The following is a 13,823-nucleotide window of genomic DNA, read 5'->3' as shown; positions in this document are numbered from 1 at the left end:
TGAAATAAAACTAACTATTGTTATCTACCAAAGAATCTTAACACAATATGATTTAAAAAACAGTACACACTGTTAAACCTATGCAATTCTCTTGGTCTGTAATGAGTGTAACATTGCATTTAAATATTATTTTATATGAGTGCTTCGGAATAAGTAAACTAAATAACTAAAGGGGAATGATAACCAAAATGTAACCATATAGGATAGTGAAATTAGTCCTTGCTTCTGTGACAGAATGAATGTCACATTCTCATAAGGGATACAGCCCTCTTCCAGCTAAGTTTACTTTTTTACTCCAAAGTTTCTTCATGGCACTTTTCATTTCTGCATTCCTCAGGGTATAGATTAGTGGGTTCAACATTGGAGTTATAAAAGTTAAAACCACAGTCATGGATTTATCAATGGGAAAGGTGGAATTGGGCCTTGCAAACAGGAAGATGCAGGGGACAAAGAATAAAATGACCACAGTGATGTGGGATGCACAGGTGTAGAAAGCTTTGTGTTTCCCTTCCAAACTCTGAGTCTTAAGAGAGTGTAATATGACCCCATAGGAAAGCAGGAGAGTGAAGAAGGTGACAGTACAAATTGCTCCTCCATTTGCTATCATAGAAAGTCCAATGACATAGGTATTGGTGCAAGCAAGTTTCAATAAGGGATACAAATCACACAGGAAGTTGTCAATGACATTGGGGCCACAGAAAGGGAGCTGATAAATAAAGAGAAATTGAATCAATGAGTGAAGAAAACCTCCAATCCAGGCAACCAACAGCATGAGAACACAGACTCGACGATTCATGATGATCAAATAATGAAGAGGCTTACAGATGGCCACATATCGGTCATAGGCCATCACCACCAGGAGAATGACTTCAGCACCAGCAAATAAATGATCCATAAAAAGTTGAGTCATACAACCCTGAAAGGAAATGGTCTTTTTCTCAGAGAGCAAGTCAACAATCATTTTGGGAGCAATGGCAGTAGAATAGACAGTATCAATAAATGATAAAGAAGCCAGAAAAAAGTACATGGGAGAACCCAGGGACTGGCTGGTCATGATGGTCACTATGATAAGCAGGTTGCCCATTATCGTCACAATGTAGATGAGTAAGAATGTGACAAATAAAACTTTTTGCCCCTCAGGATTCTGTGTGAGCCCCAAGAGGATAAATTCAGTCACATTGTTCCTATTTTCCATGTGTTCTTCTGAAAGCATTGGACTCAGGTGTCAGAGCCTACAAACAAAAGAGTCAATGATATATTTGAGATTATTTATCACAAGCCCCATGTCAAAAACGTGATGCCTTCCTCAACCATGTTTCCCCTGACCAGGGCCTCACATAGAGCAGCTCATTGGAAAAGGAGTGTCTAGAATCTCCTTCCACAATTATCCTTTTTATTTTTACAAATGTATTGCTTTAACCACAATGATGAGGCTTCAGGGTTCTAACTGGAAGGTATGTGTGAGTGGATACATATGTGAGATAATCTATTACACATCAAAATAGAGCTGCTTTCTAGAGACTGTCTCTTAAAAAGACTGCATTTTTGACATGTACATAGTATTTCTCTTTTTTTTCCTTGAACGGATTTTGTTCTTCCATGATCTATCAAGAAAACAGTCTCATATGCATTGACTTGACTTATATATTTATGTAAAGTAGTATCCAGTATATGGAGCATAAAATTACAGGCTAATGTTCAGATATTTACCATTCTGAAACACTCTACTGTGAGCTCCTAGGATCCAGGAATAACTCACTCAAAGAACTGGACACATTGTGAGTGCTCACTAAATGTTTATTAAATTTTATTTAATTAAACTGAATTTCAAAGCTCAGAGAGCAAGTGGGTGGAAATAAATGCATTAAAATCTTCCTAGCCATGAAGGTCCAATGAAAGCAATGTTTTATTTGAAAACACACCACACACACACACACACACACACACACACACACGGAATTTTCATCTGTTGTAACCTAGGTCATTAGTGGGAAAAAAAATAAGTAATAAAAATCAAAGTGCAGAGGCACTGCATAGACATTTTCCCCACTTTTTACATTTGTTTAAGACTGATGATGGCTAATTATGGATGAATTTGGAATGTCAAAAATAAAGACTCCAGCAAAATTTTTGTGTAGTAGAAATAATTATATACAAGAAATCTGAAAATATAATTGATTTTTACTTTAGTCATCTTGGAAAAATCACAACCCACCTTATAATTCCTTATTGGAAATGTAATGGTCTTTCCAGATAAATGAGTTTCTGAATTCTTATCATTGACACATTTATCCTAAACAACCTGATGACATTTTTTCTGGTAGACCATTTTATGTTAATCAGGCTTAGTATGTCCTAAAGGTTATTTGATTATTAATCAATACATAAGAGTTTTTTCATATTAGTTCTTGGTTATTTGAATTTATGTCAAATACAAGATATTCATTCTCACTTGAGTAAAATAAATCATCTGTTGGGTCTTCAGATGTGATCCAGGTCCAATTTTATGCGTAATGTGTGCAAGTTTGTATTAGCAGGATTATTTTAAATATGCTCTGTATTAGTAATTGTCATTTGTGAAGGTAAGGAGAGTATTCTATCCTTTATGTATCAAGGCAAGCCAAGATATACTCAAGTGTCAGAGGGAGAGTAAAAGCATAGACATAAACAAAATAAGAGATAACTTAGCAAAGGCAGATGGAAATAAGTAAAGGCCATAAGCTGAATGAAATATTGGTAAGCATTTTGGTTGAGGGAACTGAATGAGTTGAGAACAGAAAATTATCAGATTCCCAGAGTTATCAATCAGGAGGTGGCCTGGAAGGTAACTCAGCATCAGTAGCAGCACTCGCTTCGAGGAATCTTTACACATTTGGGTCAAAGAAAAATGAAAACATCCGATTTTAAACTTTAGGATAGATCAGTAGATAAGATCAGCTTCCTTGAAGTTCCACCTTTGGGGCTTCTGATATTTTGTTGCATATATACACGATTAAATATCTTTACTGGTGATTTTGAAACTATTCTGCATTTATAATAGAAAATGAGTATTCACAAATCATAGGAGCTGTCTGAGCTTTCGAGAGATAACTTCCAGTAGGACAGTCTCTCTTGTTGACCTTTTTGTACTTATAACACGTATTTGTTTATAGTATTTCAATTACTCAATAAATATTTCACTTATTAAAATATTCTTAGAGGCATTACTGTTATTCTAAACTATTGAAAATTATCACTTTGAATGATTCCAAATTCTGTATTTTATCAATATTATATTTTATGAAAAAATACATATTTGATTCAAACATTAGTAAGATTCTTCAAATTTCTTAACATATTCAAATGAGACCGAGTAAATCTGAGGTCTATCGGGGGGAAATAAGGGAGGGAAAGAGGGGGTTGGGGAGTTGGGGAGAGATAGCATGGGGAGAAATGCCAGATATAGGTGATGGGGAGGAAGGCAGCAAATCACACTGCCACGTGTGTACCTATGCAACAATCTTGCATGTTCTTCACATGTACCCCAAAACCTAAAATGCAATAAAAAATAATAATAATAATAATAAAAAGAAATACTCAAAAAATGTGAATCTATGATAGGTATCCCACAATAGCAATCTTTACAAAATATGAAAACTCGTGTTCTGAAAAGTCTAGTTACTGGGTAAATTTATGGACCTACACATACACCATATTAGAAAGGGTAGCGTCCATGGAAACAGAAGTTATAAATGTCATTAGGTACAAGATCTACAGAAACTTAGGGAAAATGCCAACATCAATTCCTGCCATGAGTTAACTACATAAATATGTCCTTATTTTTAGGGTTTTAAAAATGTAGTGAGTAAAACTGGACAAACCCTACTATGGACCCAGTTGATCCCCTAATCTACAAAGAGGTATCTCAGATTAAATTAGTTTTAATAATAAATGTCAAAGAGGGGAATGAGCTACGTAGAAAGACAGGTGGTGAACGTTTACATGGTACTGTGAATGTTATTTGAGGGCTATGCACGAAAGAACAGAAATCACAGACTGAAACAAATATTTGTACACTGATGTTCATGGCAGAATTATTCACAATAGCCAAAAGATGGAAACAACTTAAATGTTCATCAATTAATTAATGAATAAACAAATTATATTATATACAGACAAGGGGATATTATTCAACCTTAAAAAGCAATGAAGTTGTGATAATGCTACAACGTGGGTAAACCTTGAGGACATGCTAAGCCAAACACGAAATGACAAATATGGTATAATCTCACTACTATAAGGCACCTAGAATAGTCATTTTCATAGACATAGAAAGTACAACAGTGGTTACCAGGGACAAAAAGGAGGGGGCAAGGAAAAATTATTGTTTGATGAATATGGAATTTCAGTTTAGAATGATGAAAAGTTTTGGAGATGGGCAGTGATGATAATTGCATAACAATGTGTTATGTATATTTTATCATAATAAAAAAAATCAACACAAATAAAACATCATCACAGAACCAGGACATTTAAAAATACTATATACAAAGTAAAAAAAAAAAAGAAATATAGTAATCCTCACTGTTATTATCAATGTATTAAGATATAAGATAAATAATTGTTGTATTCTCTAAATTATATAAAGCAATCTAAATGAAGTTACTGTAAATACTAGTCATATTGTTATGTTGTGCTATGCATTTTATTTCAATATATAATTAAACAATTCTAATTAAAAATTTGGAGAAAATTATTACCATTGTACTTATACTAATAATATTCTATAAAATGAAAAAAAATGTGTATGCTGTTTTATTCTTGAAGGTTCTGGCATCAGACACTTGAGATTAAATAATAAAACCTACTTTTTAAGAAAGATACATAACTCTTTCAAATAAAGTCTATTTTTCCCCTATCATAACAGCAGTGAAAAACTTTTAATTTTTTACCTGGGTCTTCTATTTCCTCCTTGGTCACTTGCTCCAAATCCAGGCTTCTGCAGTTTTTTTCTTTGCTTCTAGAAAATTACTGCCTAGTTCGATGAAGATGAGTCAGGATTGACACCCTATAAATACAGGCATGACTGCAAAGAAAAGAGGGCACATGGTCACTGAAGCTGCAAATGCTTTGTCACACAGTGATGCATTGCCTTTTGCCTGAACAAAGCATGATCATATTTTTCAACTTTCATAAACATTTTCATTTGGATTATGGGATTATCAAGAGTCGGTTTCAGGAATAAACAGTTGATATGACTGAGGAATCACCAAACTGGAAAGTTGTCATTGAGAATATATATATTAAAATTAAAGAAATTTAAAACCCCATTATTATGTTTACTGACCTCATTAATTGAACAAACTTTTTATAACATTCTTAGTCAATAGTGCACAAAAATAATCTAAAAACTGGGCTTTGTTTTGAATATTTTAAAAGCACTCATATGTTTATATTACTGCTTTAGTATTGTTCACGTCTAATAAGGTAATGGCTTTTTTTTAAGTTTTTTTAATTGTACTTTAGGTTCTGCGCTGTGTGTGCAGATCATGCAGGATTGTTGCATAGGTACATACATGGCAAGGTGGTTTGCTGCCTTCATCCCCCCATCACCTATATCTGGTATTGACTTTTATTTCCTATTTTGACAGTAACGTTAACAGCTGACAAGAAATCTTCTCCCAGGTAAGAGAAGCTATGACTTAATCAACAATGAACAACAAGATATTTCACTGAGTTTTTCAGTTTGTCCCCAAGGTTGCTTGTTTCAAATTAATTCACTGAGGAATCATGCCCCAGAGAACAGCCCTTCCACATGATCTTTCCAGGGCATTCTATATTTTTAGAAGTTTCTCCTGGACAAATACTTTAGGATAATTAAGTGCCAAAAAAATAGCACTGTAACATTAAAGAGCAAATCCCTTGTTAAAAAACAAAGACATAAAGTTGCATGAACAAGACTCCTTTGCTTCTGATTAATCAGTATATATTTTAAATTCTCAGCTCTAAGAAGGCACCAGAGTGAAATGGAAAGCTTAAGGCTTTGCGTATGGCAAACATACCTAATGAGAACAGCACAAGACCATTGCTAATCAACTTACTAAAGGTTTCAATCGAACTCAGATGAGATACCATCCACATATCAAACCCAACACAGAAATTTTGTCCAGAGGGGGGATAATCTTTCTTAAAAAGTAATACAGAAACAAATAATTAGAACCTATAATTTGAAAAGTATTATTATGAAGAAAAAATAAAATTAAATACAGAAATACTTGACACTCAATATTCAGATGTCTTTCATATAACAATGGCAGCTCCTCCTGAAGTCAGAATCTCTCTACACATCCTCCAAAAAAACATTCAATACATACAACACAGCAAGTACATAATATCACACATAACTAGGACATTTAGCATAACTGACACTGAGAAGACTATGAATTTCAAACTACCTCTAAATAGAGAAATAAACATCAAATCCCAGCAGAGAGATCTCTGCAGCTACAAACAGAGAGGAAGGTGGGGGAACCCTGAAGAGACTGCAGAGAACAGGAGACGGAGGTAGGAAGCCCAAGGGAAATGGAGCACAGCCAGAATCACCCACAAAAGTGTAAGTCACATTAATTTCAAAATCATTAATGAGAGGTGTGATGTCTGATAAAGCAGGATGTTGAGCAGAGAGAAAGAATGAAAATATGCAGGACCCATGATGGTATTCTCCAAAGGGCATCACTTCTGGGGGAGATGAGGACTAGTAGCAAGGAAAGGTACTCTTGGGTGACTTCATGGTAAAGGAAAGTAAGGAAGTAAAAAGAGAAAATTAAAGTTCTGAGGAAACAAAGAAGTATGACGAAATCTAAAGGTATTCTAATTCTTCCTTCCTCACTTAAATTTTGTACTATGCAAAAAAATTATAAAGAGGGCACCTATGAACTAGAAATCTTAGAAGACACCCAAAAACTTCAACTATTACTCTATCTATATAGAAGTCTTATTTCAGGACTTCAAAATGAACAGAAGACAAAAACAGTGTAACTAACTCCATACAAAGCTCTGGTAAGAAGAAACCAGAAAAGGAGAACCGTAACAATTCAATGTATGACCCTCTCTGAGAGAACCAAGAGCAAAGAACATTTACAAAGACGTGTGGGTTGTATTTCCAAAAAAACGTTTCTGCTAGATTTGTATGCAGGATTTGTTGGTGCGTGCTCTAGGGAATAACAGCTGTAACAAAGTAATGGACACAGAGAGATATTAACATAAACATAACTGCATCAAAGGCCAGTAAGTTTCCTACTTTTGGAATACTTTCCATAGAAATGGTATTATATTTTCTTTATATATCTGGTAGAATTCAGCTGTAAATCCATCTGGTCCTGAACTGTTTTGGGTTAGTGGATTTTTTATTACTTATTCAATTTTGGAACTCATTATTGATCTGTTCAGGAATTTAGTTTCTTCCTGGTTCAATCTTGGGAGGTTTTAGGTATCCAGAAATTTAATCATTTCTTCTAGGTTTTCTAGTTTCTGTGCATAGAGATGTTTATAGTAGTCTCTGAGGGTTTTTTGTCTTTCTATGGGTTCAGTGGTATCATCTTCTTTCTCATTTCTAATTGTGTTTATTTGTATCTTCTATCTTTTCTCTTCATTAGTCTAGCTATTGATCTATCTTATTATTCTTCAAAAAATAAACTCCTGGATTTGTTAATCTTTTGTAAATTTTTGTGTGTATTAATTTCCCTCATTTCAGCTCTGATTATGGTTATTTTTCGACTTCTACTAGCATTGGGGTTGGTTTGCTCTTGCTTCTCTAGTTCCACTAGCTGTGAGGTTGTTAATTTGACATCTTTAACTTTTTGAAGTGGGCATTTATTGCAATAAACTTCTATTTTTGCCACTGCCTTAGCTGTGTACCAGAGATTTTTGTAAGTTGTATTTTTTTCTAATTAATTTCAAAAATCTTCTTGATTTCTGCCTCAATTTCTTTATTTACTCAAAAGTCATTCAGAAGCAGATTGTGTAATTTTCATTAATTGTAAGGTTTGTGTAGTTTTCTTATTGTTGAGAAAATCTGAAAGTGTGTTGATATGATTTCAGTTTTATTGAATTGCTGAGTATTGTTGTATGTTCAGTTGGTTTGATTTTAGATTTTGTGCCATATGATGATAAGAATGTATGTTCTGTTGTTTTGTGTTGGAGAATACTGTAGATATTTATTAGATCAAGTTGGTCAAGTGTTGAGTTCAGGTCCTGAATATCTTTGTTAGTGTTCTGTTTTGATAATCTAATACTGTCAGAGGGTTGTTGAAGTTTCCCACTATCATTGTGTGGGGACCTAAGTCTCTTTGCAGGTCTCTAAAAACTTACTTTATTTATCTGGATGCATCATTGTTCCCTGCACATATATTTAGGATAGTTAGATCTTGTTGAATTGAACCGTTTACCATTATGCAATGTCCTTCTTTGTCTTTTTTGATCTTTGTTGATTTAAAGTCTGTTTTTTTTTTTTCTTAAATTAGGATTAGGACCCCTGCTTTTTTTGTTGTTTTCAGTTTGCTTTGCAGATTTTACTCCATTTCTTTGAGTCTCTGGGTATCACTGCATATGAGTTGGGTCTCTTGAAAACAGCATAACATTGGATCTTGTTTTTTTGTTTTCTTTGTTGTTGCGGTTTTTTGTTTTTTTTTTAATCCAGCATTCCACTCTGTGCCTTTTAATTGGGGCATTTAGCCCATTTACATTCCAAGTTAGCATTGACATGTGTGTATTTGATCCTGTCATTGTGTTGTTAGTTGGTTATTAAGCAGCTCTGTTTGTGTGGTTCATTTATAGTGTCACTGGTGTGTGTACTCAAGTGTGTTTTTGTAGTGGCTATAATAGTCTCTCTACATTTAGTGCTCATTTCAGAACCTCTTGTAAGACATGTCTGGTGGTAACAAATTACCTCAGCATTTGCTAGTATGAGAATAATTTGTTTTTATTTTTCACTTATCAAGCTTAATTTGGCCAGATTTGACATTCTTGTTTGGAAATTCTTTTCTTTAGGAATGCTGAATAGAGGCCTCTCTTCTGGCTTGTATGGTTTCCTGCTGGAAGGTTCACTATTAGCACAATGGATTTCCCTTTGTATGTGACCTGCCCCTTCTCTATAATTGCCTTTAACATTTTTTTTTCATTTCATCTTTGGAGAATCTGATTATTATATGCCTTGGGAATGTTCTTCATGTGTATTATCTCACAGGGGTTCTCTGCATTTCCTGAGTTTGAATGTTTCCCTCTAACAATGTTGGCAAAGTTTTCATAAAGTACATCCTGAAATATGTTTTCCAAGGTGCTTGCTTTCTCCCCATCTCTTTCAGAGATGCCAGTGAGTCACAGACTTGGTCTCCTTACATAATCCCAATTTCTCAGAAGTTTTGTCTATTTTTTTAAGTTCTTTTTTTCTTAATTTTTGTCTGATTAAGTTATTTCAAAGAGTCAGTCTTTGAGTTCTGAGATTCTTTCCTCAGCTTGGCCTGTTCTGCTGTTAGCCTTGGGTAAATACAGTCATTCCAAATGGGAGAAATTGGCCAAAACAAAGCGGTTACAAGCCCCACGCAAGTCCAAAATCCAGCAGGGCAGTCAAATCTTAAAACTCCAAAATGATCTCTTTTGACTCCATGTCTCACATCTAGGTCATACTGATGCAAGATGTGGGTTCCCATAGTCTTGGGCAGCTCCGCCCCTGTTCCCATGGTCTTGGGCAGCTTTGCAAGGTACAGTCTTTTTCCTGGCTGCCTTCACTGGCTGGTGTTGAGTGTCTGCAGGTTTTCCAGGCACATGGTGCAAGCTGTCAGTGGATCTACCATTCTGGGGTCTGGAGGACAGTGTCCCTCTTCTTACAGTTCCACAGCTCCCCCAAGTAGGGATTCTGTGTCAGGGCTCCAACCCCACATTTTTCTTCTACCCTGCCCTAGCAGAGGTACTCCATGAGTGCTCCAACCCTGTAGCAAACTTTTGCCTGGACATCCAGGCATTTCCATACATTCTCTGAAATCTAGGCAGAGGTTCACAAATCCCAATTCTTGACTTCTGTGCACCTGCAGGCTCAACACCATGTGGAAGCTGCCAAGGCTTGGGCTCACACCCTCTGAAACCATGGCCTGAGCTGTACCTTGGCCCCTTTTAGTCATGGCTGCAGCAGCTGTGAGGCAGGGAACCAAGTCCCTAGACTGCACACAGCAGGGGGACCCTGGGCCAGGCCCATGAAACCTATTTTTTTCTTCTAGGCCTCCAGGTCTATGTTGGGAAAGGCTGCTGCAAAGGTCTCTGACATGCCCAGGAGACGTTTTCCACTTTGTCTTGGTGATTAACATTTGGCTTCTCATTACTTGTGCAAGTTTCTGCAGCCAGCTCAAATTTCTCCTCAGAAAATGGGATTTTCTTTTCTATCACAACATAATGCTGAAAACTTTCCAAACTTTTATACTCTGCTTCCCTTATAAAACTTATGTTGTTAATAGCACCCAAGTCACATCTTGAATGCTTTGCTGCTTAAAAATTTCTTCTGCCAGATACCCTAAATCATCTCTCAAGTTCAAAGTTCCACAAATCTCTAGAGCATGGGAAAAATACCACAAATCTCTTTGCTAAAACATAACAAGAGTCACCTTTGCTCCAGTTCTTAACAAATTTCTCATCTCCATCTGAGACCACCTCAGCCTGGATTTCATTGACTATGCCATTATCAGCATTTTGGTCAAAGCCATTCAACAAATCTCCAGGGAGTTTCAAACTTTCCCATGTTTTTCTGTCTTCTTCTGAGCCCTACAAACTGTTCCAAACTCCACCTGTTACCCAGTCCCAAAGTCACTTCCACATTTTCAGGTATCTTTTCAGCAGTGCCCCATTCCCAGTACCAATCTACCGTATTGGTCTGTTTTCACACTGCTGATAAAGAAATACCAAAGACTGGACAATTTACAAAAGAAAGAAATTTAATGGACTTATAGTCCCACATAGCTGTGGAGGCCTCACAATCATGGCAGAAGGCAAGGAGGAAAAAGTCAGGTATTATATGAAAGGCAGCAGACAAGCTCTCTGAGAGATTGTGCAGGGAAACTCCTCTTTATAATACCATCAGATCTCATGAGACTTACTCACTATCATAAAACAGCAGGAGAAAGACTTATCCCTGTGATTCAATTAGCTCCCACTAGGTCCCTCCCACAACATGTGAGAATTCAAGATGAGATTTGAGTAGGGATACAGCCAAACCATATCAGATCTGAATAAGCATTCTCTAAACAAGACCTAAAATGTATATAAAGAAATGATCAAATTCACTAATCATCAGAGGAATGCAAATTAAAACCACAATTAAATGTTACCTCATACCTGTTAGACTGGCTATATCAAAAAGACAAAAGTTAACAAGTGTTGGTGAGGATGTGGAGAACAGGGAACCCTTGCATACTGTTGCTAGTAATGTAGATTAGTACAGCTATTACAGAAAACAGCATGAAGGGTTCTCAGAAATTAAAACTATCATATGATCCAGCGATCCTATTACTAGGTATATATATTTTTTAATTTTTTTATTATACTTTAAGTCGCAGGATACATGTGCAGAACATGCAGGTTTGTTACTTAGGTTTACATGTGCCATGGTGGTTTGCTGCACCCATCAACCCATCATCTACATTAGGTATTTCTCCTAATGCTATCCCTCCTCTAGTCCCCCAACCCCCATCCCCCGACAGGTCCCAATGTGTGATGTTCCCCTCCCTGTGTCCATGTGTTCTCGTCATTGAACTCCCATTTATGAGTGAGAACATGTGGTGTTTGGTTTTCTGTTCTTGTGTTAGTTTGCTGAGAATGATGGTTTCCAGCTTCATCCATGTCCCTGCAAAGGACATGAACTCATCCTTCTTTATGGCTGCATAGTATTCCATGGTGTAATGTGCCACATTTTCTTTATCCAGTCTATCATTGGTGAGCATTTGGGTTGTTTCTAAGGCTTTGTTATTGTGAACAGTGCTACAATAAACATACATGTGCATGTGTCCTTATAGTAGAATGATTTATAATCATCTGGGTGTATGCCTAGTAATGGGATTGCCGGATCAAATGGTATTTCTAGTTCTAGATCCTTGAGGAATCAACACACCATTTTCCACAATGGTTGAACTAATTTACACTCCCACCAACAGTATAAAAGTGTTCCTATTTCTCCACATCCTCTATAGCATGTTTTTTTCTTGACTTTTTAATGATCTAAGGAAAATTAGAAAAAAAAAAAAACAGAGATCAAATAAACACATTAAGAATATACTCAACTTCAATAGCAATAAAGATTGCAAATGAAAACCACAATATATTCACAGTCTTACAGCTATTACATTAGCGAAAATATCAAACATCTCACTATACTGAGGTGTTGGTAAGGATGTAGAGCAATGAAACTTTTATGCACTATTGGTAGGAGTAACTTAACTGGTTGATGAGGTGACTAGTAATATAACATTAGAAAAAAATGCAATCATTTGTAAAGGTATATAAGCATTATACTTAACAAAAAATATTTTTTTCAGGATGTCCATAGCAGCATATTGTGCAACATTTAAAAAAAAAAAAACTAAAAGCAATGTAAATGGCCTCTGATTGAATTGATGCATACATTATGGTATATTGGTACATGGAATAATATACATCAGGCAAAATTAAGAGACTAAAGCACCATACCATAATATAATCAAATCTTAGAACATTTACATTGTGGAAGAAAGTAAAATTTAGAAAACTATGGGCAATATAATTTTAATAAAGGCAAGGAATATAAAAATCTAAACAATATCTTTTAAGAAAAAGTACATATGTAGTTAAACTATTTTAACTATGATTAACAAAATGTTTAGCATTGGATTTATCTCTGGCGAGAAGCAGAGGAATGGCATCCGGGTGGTACACACAGGTGGTTTCAATTATATTGATAATATTATGAATTTCACATATCATTTGGTATTCATACAAATTATACAATTTTTAAGTCATAAAAGTTATAACATTTTTTATTTAGAAAAGTAAATTTTTGTACATTAGATCTCTAGACGTGTTCATTCTTCCTTTCTGCTTCTGTTATTTTATATCCTCTGACTAAGGTACAATGTGAGGACTATAGGAAACAAAATTGTACTCTATTTGGTATTTATGTTAAATGAGTAGACATTAGCTGCTTTTCCACAAAAAGTGAGTGTCTTAGATGATACATATATTAATTTACCTCACAATAGTAACCTTTTTACTCTGTGTATCCTATAACATCATGTTGTATATTTTCAACATACATAATGAAATTTATTTTAAAAAATTAAATCATACAAAGCATAATGTTCTATATTGCAATTAAAGCAATTCAATCTTCTTGTTTTCTGATGTCCTAAGGTGGCTGCACACTGAGAAAAACTTGTTTTTTAACATGAAATTGAAAACCAAAATGTTGCCTATACCACAACAAATCATTTTTAAGTCTATAGGCAATTTAAATTAAATACAACATTTAGAAAACATGTTGCTTACACAAAATAACACATTTCCTTATTCATATTTTCAGCATAATGAATACAAAATAAGCAGCTTTGCCTTTTCTTTAAAGAATGGCAAAAATTCACATGAGAAATAGTGAGGAAAATAAAAAAAAAATGTTTACAACTTGGATTAGTACAGTTCTCAAAACTAAAGGATTTTTTTCCTGCAGTAAAGAACTAGATTCTATTTTCATCATCATCTACATTCCATCTAATGAAATTGTTTACTAATAATGTTTTTAATTAAAGACAATATCGTCTGTCATCCAAATATCC

The 13,823-nt window shown here is 35.1% G+C and overlaps 1 protein-coding gene across 1 annotated transcript; it reads right to left on the bottom strand.

Annotated features, from left to right (window-relative positions):
- Positions 1-250: 250 nt before the first annotated feature.
- On the bottom strand, positions 251-1,285 carry LOC105724360 (olfactory receptor 4A15). The gene has a single exon (XM_012462886.3). The coding sequence runs from the start codon at positions 1,211-1,213 to the stop codon at positions 251-253; it is 963 nt and encodes a 320-aa protein (XP_012318309.3). The 5' UTR covers positions 1,214-1,285.
- Between the last annotated feature and the right edge of the window lie 12,538 nt (positions 1,286-13,823).

Source organism: Aotus nancymaae, unplaced genomic scaffold (genome assembly GCF_030222135.1).
Source record: "Aotus nancymaae isolate 86718 unplaced genomic scaffold, 86718_ANA_hifiasm-v0.15.2.pri h1tg000059l, whole genome shotgun sequence".
In the NCBI taxonomy this organism is placed as follows: domain Eukaryota; kingdom Metazoa; phylum Chordata; class Mammalia; order Primates; family Aotidae; genus Aotus; species Aotus nancymaae.
The sequence above is the reverse complement of the archived record's forward strand: the minus strand, read 5'-3'. Positions and strand labels throughout refer to the sequence as shown.

Coding starts and splice junctions, on each gene's coding strand:
- LOC105724360 (XM_012462886.3), bottom strand. CDS start 1,213: ATGCTTTCAGAAGAACACATGGAAAATAGGAACAATGTGACTGAATTT.